Source organism: Artemia sp. Qi Xiang Cuo, chromosome 3, assembly GCF_049724085.1.
Source record: "Artemia sp. Qi Xiang Cuo chromosome 3, ASM4972408v1, whole genome shotgun sequence".
Taxonomy (NCBI): domain Eukaryota; kingdom Metazoa; phylum Arthropoda; class Branchiopoda; order Anostraca; family Artemiidae; genus Artemia; species Artemia sp. Qi Xiang Cuo.
Window position 1 is genome coordinate 94,503,594 of NC_142796.1, and position 16,051 is coordinate 94,519,644.

Below are 16,051 nucleotides of genomic sequence, written 5' to 3' on the forward strand. Positions count from 1 at the left end.
ACTTACAACATAAAGACACAGTATACTTGTATGTAAAGAACAAGGCATAGAATATACTAAAGATTTAAGCTAATCCGATGTCACTTCCATCAACACCTACATAGGTCCCTCTTAATCAACACACAAATTGTAGTAAGAAAAACATATATGTTTTTAACAAAATATGTGCAAAGTCTAATAGCTGAGAAGAATTTAAACACAAAGGTTTAGTATCTAAACTAGTGAGTTACTATATAGCAGTAAATACCAGTATGTGAAACACAAAAGCTTCATATGTAAGTACTTATGGTTAGTATTAATCTAACTAATGCAGTATTTATAGTTATACATAGTATATAAAGTATTTATAGATATTATAACTCATTATGTCACTAAACACATATAGCTTACTCGGTATATAAAGTATAATATTCAGTTTCTTAAATTAAAGGCAAGTAAATTCTTTGTAGATTAGAATGTAAAGCACAAGACTTTTTATGTAATGGAGAATGAATGCTGACTTGACACAGAGGCAGTTCTAGCGTCTATCGCATCCGGGACAAAATCTTAGTTGCTATCTTAGTTTCTAGTAAAATAGAACGCCTAAGAACAGCCTTAGACTCACCTCAGGGAAGAACAATACGGCTTTCGACCTGGTATGTCTTGCTATGATCTTATTTTCATTCTTAGACTAATAGTTGAAGAGTCCAGGGAATGCGACAAAAAAAAGCAGTAATGATAATAATAATAAAAATATACATGCATTCTTCATTGATTCTGAAAAGGCATTCAATTCTGTTTATCGAAAGATTTTATGCAAAATTTTAAATTACTACGGAGTACCTGATAAACTAGTCAAAATCACAATCGCATTCTATGAAGATAGTGAATATTCTATGTCCACAGAAAATGAGGATACGACTTTCTTCAAGATAATGTCTGGTGTTAAGCAGGGATTTGTCCTATCCTATTCCCATTCCTGTTGGTTATTGTTATGAATATCAGTAGGACAAAGTAGGAATACAAGTGAATATCAGTAGGACAAAGAGCATGGCTATGTCTGACTATCCGCTGACACAGAAACACAAAGATAAACCAATTGAATAGGTTAGTGAATTTAAGTACCTCGAGAGTTGGATTGATTATAACGATGAAATAATCATCAAAATCAAGAGGAGGATTGGACAAGCTACGGCATCGGCTTTTAATAAGTTGAAACCAATATGGCGCAGTAGGAAATACTCTATGCGCTTAAAGTTCCGCCTAATGAATAGCAATACTTTATGCATTCCCCTCTATGCCAGTAAATTCTGTAAACATAATGTTCAACTGAAAAAACGACCCCTTCGTCTCCGCAATACGCAATTAATTCAAACACATCTATAGGTTTCTTTAAGGAAATGTGTTGGTGTTTAATTATTTTCTTCACATCTTAGAGTTCGTGGAATAACTGAACGGGAGCTAAATCATCGCAATATTTTACTTTTATTACTACCTACTTTTATTTTCAATGAATGGTGGTGAAGATTTGGGAAAATGAAAATGTTGCATTCAATTTGCTTATAATTACTGCTCAGTCTGCCCAGTCTGCTTTATTTTAATAAAAGTAAAATCCAAAATGATTATAGACGTTCCATAATTTGTTTGAAATTTTGCGTCCGGAACAAGTGCCCCATCAGCTCACCCTTCAAAAAATTAACAGCCACTAACCTGACATCACTGCCAGCAACAGCTAAATAGGTACCACTTTGGTCGAAGCACAGATCTTTGACTTCATAGTTGCCTTCCAATTGAATAGTTTTGAAATTCTTCAACTTTCTCAAATCCCATATTTTAACACTGGCGTCATCTGCAGCTTTTGCATGTTAATAACCGTTCTAAGATAAGTAAATGGCATATAATTGTCCCATGTGACATAAAAAAAATGTAACATGAAAACGACAATATGAAACATTCAAACAACATAAACAGATGGTTCATGTTAAAAATAAAGTAGATTAGAATCTTAGACCATTAATGATGATGATCGAAGTGTGCTTCGACTATTATAATTACAATGTTAAAAAGGACACTCATGTAGAATAATATGGATCCCAAAATAGGCTGAATAACAGTTGGCATTGACGAAATTTTTAAATTTATTGCAATATATTATACTAACATCTAATAGTACTTTTACTGACTCTGCCTAGCGTGTGAATAATTTTCGCAACCGATTAGCTACTCAGTCAGGAATTAGTTTACGTATCTAGCTTTAGTCGTTTAGTTGTCTTTGCAGTCTATAGAAACGGCAGAAGCAAAGACAACGCAGAAAGAGCATTTTGGCTTCATAGATGATCACTCTTCTAGCATTCCTTTTTGGTTCTAAAATAGTCCGGAAAACTGATAAATGAAGCCGATTGTGTCGCTAAGAAAAAAAAAATCCAGGATTTGCTTATTGTGCAAAACATAATCCACTTTGAAAAAGTGTGTACAAAAGTATATATTGTGCGCTTTCGGCCCTATTTCAGGCAAAAAAGTGATAAACAAAAATAACTGCAAATGAAATTTTCATTTTGGGCCTTATAATTAACTTTACGAGTTCTTTAGCAAACTCAGACAGTTATTTCTGTTTTTCACAATAAGAGGATCCTAAATTTACTTAATCATTAAAAAGGTAGGAGTAATAAAAAGAAAAGAAGAACTGCCTACTTTCAAAAAATAACAGATCTGATTCACACAAACTCAGAACTTAAGCTGAAATATGTATTTTAAAAAATTGGTGTTAGGCTTGTTGTGATGTTTTATTTCCGCCAGGTAAAAGTAAACTATGGGAGGGTGGGGCAGTATTTAATCCATAGTAAATGCACGCTAAAGCCCAAAAATGAAATACACCTATCTGACCCTCAGGTGATTTCAAATATAAACGTGCCCCAAATGTCTTGTTGTTTTTTTTTTCATGGATTTTCTTTTCAGAATATTTTTTTCAAAAATGTAAAATTATTTATCTCTAAATTTTCTCACTTCAATTAATGTAAAATTAAAATTAGGACTTTTTCCAGATTGTTAAAAATGTGCAAAAGTGATTCCGCTGTTTGAATGAGGGGACAAGAATTCATTTTACGAGTTATAGGCCTATTCCATTGTTATAAGTTATTTCAAAGATAATTGAAAAGCTTATTGATCGTAGGACTGTAAGTTTTTCTGAAGATAGAAGATTTTTTTCACATTCGATTGGTTTTAGAAAGGGTGGTTCGACATTGCAGGCTATTTTACTACTTACTTCTTTTGTTAATGATGCTCTGGACACAGGAATACAGATTGCTTTTGTATTTTCAGATATAACTAAGGGGTTTGTATCAGTTGATCATTACATTCTAGTTCCAAAACTTTTTAATTGCAGATTCTCTTTTTTCTTTTTTTTTGGATAAATCATTCCTATCCATCGTGCAAATACTAAACAGAATCAATTCAGATGTTTTTTTTTCTCTCTTTCATTGGTTACCCATAGTCGAGGATGAAAAGACCTGAAGACTAACTAACCCATCTAAACACAACTAAAAAAAGAAATTCAAACAAAAATACTGATTTTGAAGCCAGTGCCACTCAGAAACCAAAATATGAAATATAATGTTAGGTCGTGAAATCCACAATTTAAATAAAAACCTTAAATCTTGCAAAATCACCTTGAAAACTTTTATTATGAATAAGATACTATTTATTTGATTTTGCACGGTATCCGTTTACAATCTGAGCTCTGAGCCGGTTTATTGATGAACTGCGTTCCTTTAGCTAGTCATATCATTTACTTGGTTCCATATCAAACACAGAAAATACTTCTTAGATATGTGAAGCTACATTTTTTTTTTAGTACCAATGACATTCAAAATGAACCTGATTGTTTCAGTTGGTTCAGTGGGAACATACACCACAATAAGTAAGTAAACAATTAAGTTTTATTGCACTAAAAGTCCTAGGGCCAGGGCAATACCAAACAAGTAGGAAATTATCTTTTGAATAACTGTCATTACATAAACATAACATAACCATCACAGAGCATTAAGAGATTTCTCAAATCACAAAACAAAGAAAAACACAATATATAAGAAAAATCTACTTCTGTACTCCATTGCCAACCTCAGAAATCGTCCTAAATTTTTAGCACTTACAAAACAACCATCTCTGATTAAATTCACCGGTCATCTCTCATCAAACTCAGTCTTTCCTTATACTTCATCTCTCAAATCATTCAATTTTACACACGCGTACATCACATGACTCACACTCCCATCAATACTTCCACACATCGGGCAAAAGCAAGGACCATCTTGCCCTCTCCTCCTCCCTAAATACTTCCCTCTTATGTATGTATCTTAAAAAATGAGAAAAAATCGGGAATAAATTCCTGTGCTAGAGACACTACCAGTATTTTCAGTAGCAAAATTTACTGCTGAGATTCCCGAGGCAAAGAACTAACCCCAATTTTTCCCAGCATTTATTACAGAGGAATGTTCACCGTCCGGTGATCATTTTTAGAAGGTGGTTACGGAAGCCAATTATGTGGTCCAATGATATTTATGCTCAGCGGAGAGCTGCTAGATTGATATTCACAGCTTTGACGTGAATTAGTTCGACTTGGAAGATAATCCAGGCAACTAGTTGTTTGATGCACCAAATTCTAAAAAATAATGGTTTTCGCTAGTAACTGAGCCAGAGCCTAGAGTTTATAAGTTCTTCAATTTACAAATTTTAGTCCATGTTACAGAGAACTATCGGAAGTTATGTTTCTGCTTTTAACCAGAAAGCTACGTTCTAGCAGGCAAGGAGACAGGTACCACTTTCAAATCGAAGTTGGACTTAAACAGAAAGGTGCTTAAGATGTTCCATGGTTATCTGACCCAATCACAAAAAAATGGAGCTTTCCCTTTTCTCGTTTCTAAGTAGTGATATTGTACACCTGGATAAATTGAAGGACTCAACTGTCAGCAGTTCCTCTATCCAGTATATTACATACTGCCTTAACAAGGAGAGAGAGAAGAGAAAGTAGAGGTTGGATTGGAAGTCATCAGCTTATGAGCCCTAGAGGTCTGTAGGACCTTAAATCTTTCAAATAGATCAAGGTGGTTGCGATAATGTGGTATTACGAAGTTGGCCTTCGGCAAGGCAATAATTTGTTGACCTAAGACAGATAGTTTTTTCAACGTCGATACATAGACCTTGATAAACAGGTCAATGTATATCACATCAGTTTTTTCGTAAAAAAGTTCGTTCTTGCGACGCAAAATTTTAAAGTTTTGAGGGTTGACACTTTCAGTGTTGTGGTAAACATAACAGAAAACAAATCTGGTTCAAATTTGAAGACAAATCTATTTGGAGCACTCGGGCCATAGGGGGAGGGCTAGGGGTCAGTTTCCATGATTTTTAGAATAAAATATCGCTAATAAGTGGTTTTTTTTTTTGGGGGGGGGGGGGGTCTCGCCATGGACAGTAGGACACGGATCAGCTCCTTTGATTTTTAGAATAAAATATTTTAATAAGTTTTTCGGGGGGGGGGGGCGTCGGGACTTGGACAGTGGGAAAGTGGTCAGGTCCCATGACTTTTGGAATAAAATACCGTTAATAAGTTTTTTTTTCTGTCGCGGGCCATTGAGGGAAGGCCAGGGGTTCATCTTCCATGATTTTTGGAATAAAATATCGTTGATAAATCGTTTTTCTTGCGGGGAGGGGGGGGCAGACAGTGGGAGGACTAGGGGTACGCTCCTTTGATCTTAGAAATAAAGATTCATTAATATACTTTTTTGTGTAGGGGGGACTCTAGAAGTTAGTTTAATCTTTTTTTTGATCAAAAGAATTAGGAAAACAGAATTTACCGACAAGCGATTTTACTTACAAATCGGTTGTTAAACTAGGGCAAGAATGAAGGGTCATTGCCTCGAACTTACTGATGTACCTTTCTTTTTCTTTTAGCAGCATTTATGTATAGTGGCTAATTTAGAAAAACGACTAGTAACTTTGTAGTACAAACTGAGTTTGATAAGACCATATTGTAAGTTTTGGGCTCTTTCATGGGATATACCATTTAAAAGTTCTGAAGGGAGTTAACAATCTCAGTCTTAATGTATATAGTGAAACAAAGAACTTAAATTAAAAGTATGAGACAATTCAGAAACTTGAATGTATCGTTCGGCTGTTAGACCGTGATCATCTTTGATAATGAAAGGGGGCTTGCAACTTGAAAGTATCGTTCGGCTGTTAGACCGTGATCATCTTGGTTAATGAAGGGGGCTTGCAACTTTCCTTCTTTGTGTGCCTGTTGATAGTCCTTAGTGGCTCTTGACATACATTTTAGGGCAAGAACAACGCTTTGTCTACATTTCCTCTGTTTCCAACATATTTGAGGGGGGCGATAAAAATTGTCTCCATGCTATTATGCAGCGATTATTCATGCAAATGCATCACGAGACGTAGTTACTCAACTATCCTAGCAAAGAGTAGCTGCAGCCATATTATTTCGTATTGCAGCAATATTATTGTAGCTGCATTCATCAAAATCATTCTATTCAAAAACTACCTTCCTGAACATTGCCAAATTACATTTTACGTTAATAAATACAAAATTTAATAAAGGGTGGCATTGTACACGTGTATGAAATTTAGGATAGACATTCTTTCATAAAGCATGTATTTCTTTCATCTTTGGGACTGGCCCTCCAACAACCCTTGTGTAGGGTTAAAACCTAGGGGAAGGATGTCAAAATGTTAATGGGTATCTATAATTTTTTCCCAAAATAAATGCTCAGGTTCTGTCTTCTTTGCTCCAGCGAAACTAAATCCAACTTAATTAACAGTCAGAATACGGAGTTTCCAGGCCACGGAAAATAATAACAAGAGTATGTTTCTGAATTTTTTCCATATGGTTAGATTGTTTCGCAATTCAACCAAAGTGTCATGCTGGGGCAGTATACTCTAAAAGCGGTTAGTTACCAAAAGTTTGCTCCCACAACACATTTAATGGCGAAGCCGACCAAGTGCAACGTACAAATGGAATCAGAATACAATTATTGAGCACCTTACATTTTAATCTTTCGTTGTACAAATAAACTGATATCTATCCTCTTAAAAAAAGGGTAGCTTGGGTACTTACAAATGAATATCATTAAATAGTGGAGTGATTTCTTATCTGTTATCTACTGGGACACATCTCCTATTTAATATTAATTATAAAACGTAAATAATGTTGTGAAAATGCAGTAGTTCTTTTTTTAGCATTAATGTTAACTATTTATGCTATATTGCGTTACAAATTTCTAGATATTTTTATTGTACAGAAAAAGAAATAGTATCGGATTAATTTACAAAAAAAATACATTTTATGGATCTACCTGATGCAGGAGCTTTTCGGTCAACACACTAACCAACTCAACTTTTTGATTTTTTAGGTTTATGTATAGGGAGGACCTGACATCATCACCATGATGTTCTATAAGAATAAGGATTAATGCAAAAAAAAAAAAAAATAATAATAATGAAAACCATTATATATACGCATGAACTGATTGTGGTTCATGAACATATTTTCTCTTTGGTACTTTTTTAAACTGAGACTATTTCCAAATGTATTGAATTCCAAATTTACACAATTTTCCATTTCTCTGATTTTTTTTTTTGCATAAGCTCCAGTTTCACTTCCATGAAGAATTATTTAATTATTTTTTTAAAATTAACTTTAAGAATATTCACAGGAAACTAATAAAAAGTTAAAATGAAACCGGAATCGGTTATTCTGAAAAAAAAACGCTTTTAGCCCTTTATTATTGAATTTCTTACCAGTGAAGTTGGCAACGTTAGTCTGTTCTTTCAAATCCCAAATCTTTATTTGTGCGTCAGCGGTACCAGTTGCAAAAATCAGGCCATCAGGATGAAACTGTGCCACAGTAAGGGCCACACCACCACCATCAGATACCTAAATGTAAAAAATTAAACCAAATTATTAAATTGGGATATTCTAGCTATTTCCAAATTGATGGTGTGAAATTTATACACAAAACATTAAATTTATATAATTTAAAACTAAATTTGAAATATTTACCCTTTATTAGGCTAATAGAACCAACAGAATTAAAATTAAAGTACTGTAGAACATAGATTATTGTTTAGCAAAAAAAGAGAAGCATAAGGACATATACACCTCTCTTCCTGGCAGCAATATAGAAAGTATACACCTTCCTCGCACCCCAAAAATAACTTAAAACCGTCAAAATTGGAGGACCCTTTCTAATATTAGACGAAAAATCCAACTATCTGCTTGACCACGAAGCTATTTAGATTATTGATATAAATATTGCACCAACACAGACATACATTTTAAACCAAAGGCAAATTGAAGTCAGGGTTCTTTTATTTCAGCCAGAACCCAAGTGGACTCTCTGCTTCTGACTCTTGAAGACATCTAGTTGGATGCAATTTTCCTAGAACCACTGTGATTATATCAAGGGTGTGACTGTAAGATTTATTTCCTATTTGAATTTACCAGATGAATGCCCTGACGAGGATAGGCTGGGTAAAAAGGTTTTAAGAAAGTTTGGAAAACTTTCCAAACTGAGAAAGGCAGGAAAACTCTGCCTGCATGGCCTCATAGTGCCTTAATGATGGACATTTCATGAGTTTTCCTAAACAGAACCTTAGCTGCAAATGGCACTACAGGGTGTCCTAGAGATGTGCCACCGCCGGGGGAAATTGTAGCCTAGTAAACGACACAGCATTACATTACACTCTGATTAATGGGTAAATCTACTGGGTTTGGTTGGTTTTGGAGGGCTTTTTTGGCCCGATCAACCTTCTCCAAGCTAAACTATCTATTATGGGCTTTCTCTCCATTATAGTAAAATATTTGCAGGAGCGAATAAATAATGAGTCTGACGTAACAGGCTTGAGATTACTTATGCACGGCTTAAACTCTTGTTGAAAGAAGAGTATCGTCAAGTAATCCTAGGTCCTAGAGTAATCCTGTTGTCCGATTTTAAGCAGGCTTAAGCGCTTAGTGTAGACTTAAAAAAAGTGTTAGTCCCTGACCTGCACTGATGGCAATAAGTTCTTTTCTGTAATTCACAACAGTTCAATGATTTAAAGGATATGATAATCGTGACTGGAACGTTACAACGATAAAAAATAACTAGCCTTTCAACATTTTGACTGACAAAATCAGATATTCTGAACTGGACTTGAAACATGGAACATAAACGAACAGAAATAAGGAACATGAAATTAGATGATATAGAATCCATTTATTTAGTTAGGAAAGATACGGTGCCTAGGCAGAGAATAAAATGGCAAATAACTTAAAATGGTACTCACAAGACGGTAACACGACCAACCTTATCGACAACATAATTGTAAACGAACACTGGCAGGATCGATACAAGATATTAGGGTATTTAGAAATGCTGTTATTGATGTTAAAAGTAAAGATAATCCTTTGGTAGTGTGTAGAGTTAATCCAAAGCTGAAATTTAGGAAGAGTTACTACCTTTGGGGATGTTATGACGTTGGTTGACTCTGAAATGAGAATTTGAGAGGGAATCTCCAGGAACAAATGAATAAGAAACTGGAGTCTAAAATTTCACAATGGAGAAGACTGATGGAATTATTTCTCGAAAATAGTTTGTGATGTAACAGATCGAATCTTAGGGAAAACAGTTAGAAACACAACTGAGAATATTAGCGGAAATGGTTTGGTAGAAATGAGGAGGGGTTTGCAAAAGAAGTATTTGAAGAATAGATCATCTTAGAATAAGAGGAAGTAAGGGAAGTAAAGAAGAGATTAAGGTATAAATTGAGGAGGTGTGAAGTTGAGACCATAGATGAAATTACTGAGAATCTCCAGATGCAGCCAGACAGCATAATAGTAACAGTTTAATAGTAACAGACAACAGCTTAACAATTTAGACTTAAAAATGTAAAAGAGAGATGGGCAAAATATTCTGAAAATATGTTAGGTCTGAGAGGGAGAATGTGTTAGGATATGAGAATGAGAACGTGATAAAGTTACAGGAAGTAATATAGAAAAGAACGGAAAAGTTTGTGACAATTTCGAAATGAAGGAAGATTTATGTCGCAATGGAGAGTTAGAGATAGTAGTAAAAGGATTAGAAAATAACAAGGCCTTGGGTGCTGATATTATGGTAAATCAGCTTTAGAAATATAGTGGTTGCAAAGTTAAGATGAATGACTGATGATTATGAATATAATTTAAAAAAAAGGGGAAGTACCTAGCGATTTAGGAAAGCTTTAATAAAAACCGTTCATAAGAAAGGTGATAAGAGTGAATGTGAAAATTATAGAGGCATTAGCCTAGTTTCTGTAGATAGTAAATTGCTTAGCAAGATGATACTTTTTAGACTTTGAGATGCTGTAGGCAAAGTTTTAAGAGAAGAACAGTGTGGTTTCAGGAGACAGAGAGAGAGGATGCACCAACCAAAGTTTCACTCTAGGACTAATAATTGAGAAGTTCCTGAAACTTCAGACCCCTTAACTCCTCAGCCTTATAGATTATGATCAGATATTTGATTCAGCCAAAAGAAAAAGTTTAGGAAAGAACCTATCCTTGTAGAGTATAAGATATAAATGATAGGCAGCGCAATAGCGCTGCCTAAGTAAAGAACGATGTTGGCACAATGTATTATTTATTTATTTTTTTTTCGGTCTTAAAATAGGGTACTTCGTATCGATGACGTTATCGCATAAACTTCAAAATGCTTCATTCAATTGGAAATCGTAGTGGCTTGTGCCCTTTTTAATAGTCAAAAGTGATTGGAAGGCAATTAACACTCCTTCCACGCCCACCTTTTCCCCGAACACATCCAATCAAAATTTTGAGATAGTCATTTTGTTCAGCGTAGTTGATTTTCAGATAGGAATTATGATTTGAGGAGGACACTCCCCCAGAGCCCTCAGGGCAAGTGTTGTAAGTTATGCCCTGGGGGTATATAAGGTTTTTATAGAAAGCGTTGTCGTTGAAACCTCAAAATAGGCTCGTTCGATTGGAAATTCAAAGGGCTAGTGCCCATTTTAACAGTCAAAAGTGATTGGAGGGCAACAAACCCCCCTCTTACGCTCACCTTTTCCCCAAACATATCCAATCAAAATTTTGAGATAGCCATTTTGTTCAACGTAGTTTAAAGTTCTGGAAATTAGGTCTTTGAGGATGACAACCCCCCACAGCCCTAAGGGTACGAGTTTTAACTTATGCCCTGGAGGCATATATGGTTTTTTTTTTATAGAAAGCGTTGTCGTAGAAACTTAAAAAAGGGCTCATTTGATTGGAAATTGAAATGGCTAATGCCCTTTTTAATAGTCGAAAGTGATTGGAAGGTAACTAAAACACCTTCCACGCCCACCATTTATCCAAACACATCGAATTCAAATTTTGTGATAGCCATTTTGTTCAAAGTAGTTGAAAGGTCCGGAAATTATACCTTTGTGGATGACACTCCCCCAGAGCCGTAAAGATGTGGGTTGTAAGTTATAACCTGGGTGTATATAAGGTTGTTCTTGAAAGCTTTGACATAGAAACTTGAAAAAGGGCTCATTTAATTGGAAATTCAAAGGGCTAGTGCCCTTTCTCACGCCCACCTTTTCCCCAAACACATCCAATCAAAATTGTTAGATAGCAATTTTGTTCAACGTAGTTACATTTTTTAGAAATTAGGTCTTTGAGGAGGATAACCCCCTCAGAGCCCTCGGGGCAAGGGTTGTCAATTATGCCTTGGGGGTATATAAGGTTTTTATAGATTGTGGTGTTGTAGAAACTTCAAAAAGGGCTCATTCGATTGGAAATTAGAACGGCTTGTCCCCTTTTTAATAGTCGAAAGGGATTGGAGGATATCTAACACCGCTTTCACACCCACCATTTCCCCAAACACAATCAATCAAAATTTGATATAGCCATTTTGTTCGACGTAGTTAAAAAGTCTAGAAATTATGTTTTTGAGGATGACACTCCCCCCAGCCCTCAGGGTAAGGGATTTAAGTTATGCCCTGGAGGCATATATGTTTTTTTTTTATAGAAAGCATTGTCGTAGAAACTTTAAAAAGAGATCATTCGACTGGAAACTGAAACGGCTAGTGCCCTTTTTAATAGTCGAAAGTGATTGGATGGCAAGTACCCCTCTCAAGCCCACCATTTCTCCAAACACAACCAATCAAAATTTTGAGATAGCCATTTTGTTCAACGTAGTTGAAAGGTCCGGAAAGTATGTATTTGAGGATGACAACCCCGTCAAAGCCCTCAGGTCAAGGGTTGTAAGTTACGCCCTGGGGCACGTAAGGTTTTTATAGAAATTGTTGTCGTAGAAATTTCAAAAAGAGCTCAGTCGATTGAACATTAGAATGACTAGTCCTCTTTTTAATAGTAGAAAGTGATTGGAGATTAACTAAACCCCGTCTCACGTTCAACTTTTCCCAAAACACATCCAATCAAAATTCTAAGATAGCAATTTTCTTCAACGTAGTTGAAAGTTCTGGAAATTAGGTCTTTGAGGTTAATCCCCCCCTCCAGCCCTCAGGGCAAGGTTTATAAGTTATGCCCAGCGGGCATATAAGGTTTTTATTGAAAGCAATGTCGTAGAAACTTCAAAAGGGCTCATTTGATTCGAAATTCAAAGGGCTAGTGCCTTTTTTAATAGTTGAGTGATTAGAGAGCAACTAACACCCCTCTCACGCCCACCATTTCCCCAAACACATCCAATCAAAATTTTGAGATAGCCCTTCTGTTTGACGTAGTTGAAAGTTTTGGAAATTAGTTCTTTGAGGATGACAACCCCCTCACAGCCCTCAGGGCAAGGGCTGTAATTTATGCCCTGGGGGCATTTAAGGTGTTTATAGAAAGCGTTGTTGTCGAAACTCACAAAGGGCTCATTCGATTGGAAATTGAAAGGGCTAGTGCCCTTTTTAAGAGTCGAAAGTGATTGGAAAGCTCGACATTTTTATAGTAAAGATCGATGTGGGTACAATGTTGTTTTTTTTTTTTTTTTTTTTTTTTTTTTTTTTTTTTTTTTTTTTAGACCAGGGTACTACGTATCGAAGGAGTTGTCTTAGGAACTTCGAAATAGGCTCATTCGATTGAAAATAGAAATGTATAATGCCATTTTTAATAGTCGAAAGTGATTGAAGGGCAACTAGTCCCCCTCCCATGCCCACCCTCCCATTTGCCCATTATGTTTAAAAACTAAAAGTTACCTTAAGATTAAATCAAAATGCTAATTCCCAGTAAAGCATCTCAGCTGTATCCCAAGAACGACTGAGGGTATTATGTTCAAACTTTTGGGGCTAGTTCTGCTCTTAAAATTTAACCAAATCACAATAGCGTAAGTGTATCCAAGCTATCAAAGAAAGTAAATAGATGTTTTTTTTGCGAATGGTATCAAGTTTTCTATTTCAGGTCAACTAAATTAAACACTACTATTTGTGTCCAGATTTTTAAAAGAGTGTATGTTGTTAAAAATTATAAGTTCTATAAAGTCTTAGACCAAACTATAAAGTCTTAAAAAAAACGAAAAGATTTAAAGAATTATATTCTTTTTCCCTGAAAAGACTATGTCAATATAAAACGAAAAAAATAATTAAAACCCCTATGCCTTCCCAAGGCCAGACCATAATTTGCACTTTACTGAAAAAAATATAAATGAATGTGCATTGTCAGTTTAATATTCATAATATATACTGATATTTAGTAATCAAAATGTTATTATATTATTTGATTTATTAAAGTTATAAAAGTAAAAACATTTATATTTTTTCAGTAAAGTGCAAATTATATTCTGGGCTTGGGAGGGCATAGGGGTTTTGAGCCCTACTCATGTTAATTTCTGCTCATTTTGAGTTTGACTCGGTTATTTATTGTAATTTCTGTTCGTTTTGGGTTTCATTGATTTATCGATGCTGATTTGTGGTAGTTTCACGCTTGGTAGATTATTTGATTTTATTTTTGATCATTTTTGGTTTAATGGGGTTCTTTACTTTTCTTAGAAAAACTTATTTTGTGGAAAAACTTTTTTTAATTAATACATTAAAGTGGTTAGTGCTATGTATGAAAAACAATATTGCTGCAGTTAAGGTAGGAAATGAGGTTTGTTGCTGGTTTGTTACTGAATCAGAAGGTATGCAGGGTTGTGGTCTAACTCCAATTCTATAGATCATTTTGATGGACTTTGTGGTAAGGAACAAGGCAAAGACTTTGGGAGAGCAAGAATTTAAATAGGAAGGTAAAACTTCCCTGGACTTATATTATGCAGACGTTTTGAGTGTTTTAGATACAAATGTTATGAAGATACATGAAATTTTGGTTGTTTTGAGAGTCCAGGGTGCAAGAACAGGAAAATTAGAATTTAGAAGGCTTATTCACTTAGACAAAGGAATAAATGAAGGTAAACCAGTGGTGTTAGGTAACGAGAAGATCAATCAAGTGGATAGATTCACTTACCTGTGTAGTATCATCAACAAAGATGGTGGGTGCAGTGAAGATATAAAATGTAGGATAACCAAGATCCAGGGTGTTTTTTCACAGTTGAATTTTTTTTTTTTGAAGAATAGGAAGATGACAGTGGTCAAGTATGATTCTGAAACATGGGAACTTCGCACGACGGAGGAGGAATTGTAAAAAATATTTCAGAGGAATTGCCTAAGGATGGTTTTGGGTACCCATTTGACTGACAGCCCATCAAACAACAACTTGTCCGAAACTAGTGGTTCTGTACCACTTCCTAGGAGTATAATGAGAGAAAGGTAAATATGACCAGGACATGTGTTAAGGATGAAGGATGAGAGATTGCCAAAGACCATTATTTTTGGCCATCCAACTAGTGCCAAACTAACAGCAGGGTGGATTAAAGAGGGATGGTTTCCTCTTTTCTCCACGAACACAGTGGGAAGAGGTTGTAAGAAAAGATTCAAAGGAAATTGGAACTTCTTGGCAGGGGATAAAGAAGGAATCTTTGAGTAGATTGGGATGGAGGAAGGGCGGGCACAATATTGTTGGCCTCAGGTGGCTAGGTGCTGCAGTAAGTTGTTAGTTGAAGCAGTAGTACTAAATCTATACAAAGTTGACATCAGAGAGGAGTTAGCACAGTTTTCTTTAGCCGAAAGTAAGCCTCATTCACACATACACCATTGCATTTTATAAATGTCTATACTTCGCTATAAACTGAACAGAATTTAAAGGAGCCATTATGAAAGCCCGATCGCATGGGATATTATGATTTATTACAGAAATAATATTGGTAAATGATACTGTATTTATTGGATATCTTAGAAGATGAAACCAAGTCGGGCAGTGAGAAAAAAGCGAGCATTGGTTTTCTGAATGAATCGAATTTTTTAAGGAAAACACAAAATGGATAATTTACAATAGATTGGGAAATTATAATACTCTAAGATTGAGAATTAATACTTTCTACATACGAAATAATTTTAATATAGAAGATGCTCTCTATATAAAGTCTATGTCTCTACAAAAGAAAATATGGATCATTTCCAATTATAGATGGTGAAATAGGCAAGGATTTATCTATGTCGGTTTCGTCCTTCCATGACAACACAAAGATGGATCGATTAAGAGAGTTTTGCAACAGATACTTTGGGTAGTTGTATGGTTTGTGTAGTTGTCGGAAATATTGTGGTGGCAGAAGGTGCAAAATCTAATGGCAAAATAATAAAAAAAGTGAGCATTCATCTTCTATATAAGCTAATTACAAAAATATTAAAAACAATTCAAAGGAAAGTAAAAAGCCAAATAAGACTCTAAAAGGAACAGGAACATATTCATATAATAGCTAAAACATAAAACAAAATATTACTACACATGAATAAATGAAACCCAAAATAAAATGAAAAATCCCACCAACCATAAAGATGACGGATACTACAATCGACGAAACGAACATAAACTGAAATGATATAGTAAAATAAAACTTAAAATGAAAAAAAAATACGATAAATAAGAGTTGGCTACTGCACCCTCAAATCTTCTAAAGCCCATGGGTCATTTCTGCTCCACTACAACCATCTGTATTTTGAACAGTTTGGTTTCTACTTGTCA

General features: G+C 35.0%; 1 protein-coding gene across 1 annotated transcript in view; it reads right to left on the reverse strand.

Moving 5' to 3' along the window:
* The window catches only part of Prp19 (pre-mRNA processing factor 19), a 122,881-nt gene that overhangs the window by 17,239 nt on the left and 89,591 nt on the right, over positions 1-16,051 (reverse strand). The window contains 2 exon segments of the mRNA XM_089086742.1: positions 1,690-1,894; positions 7,786-7,921. Of these exon segments, the coding sequence (XP_088942868.1) occupies positions 1,690-1,894; positions 7,786-7,921 (341 nt within the window).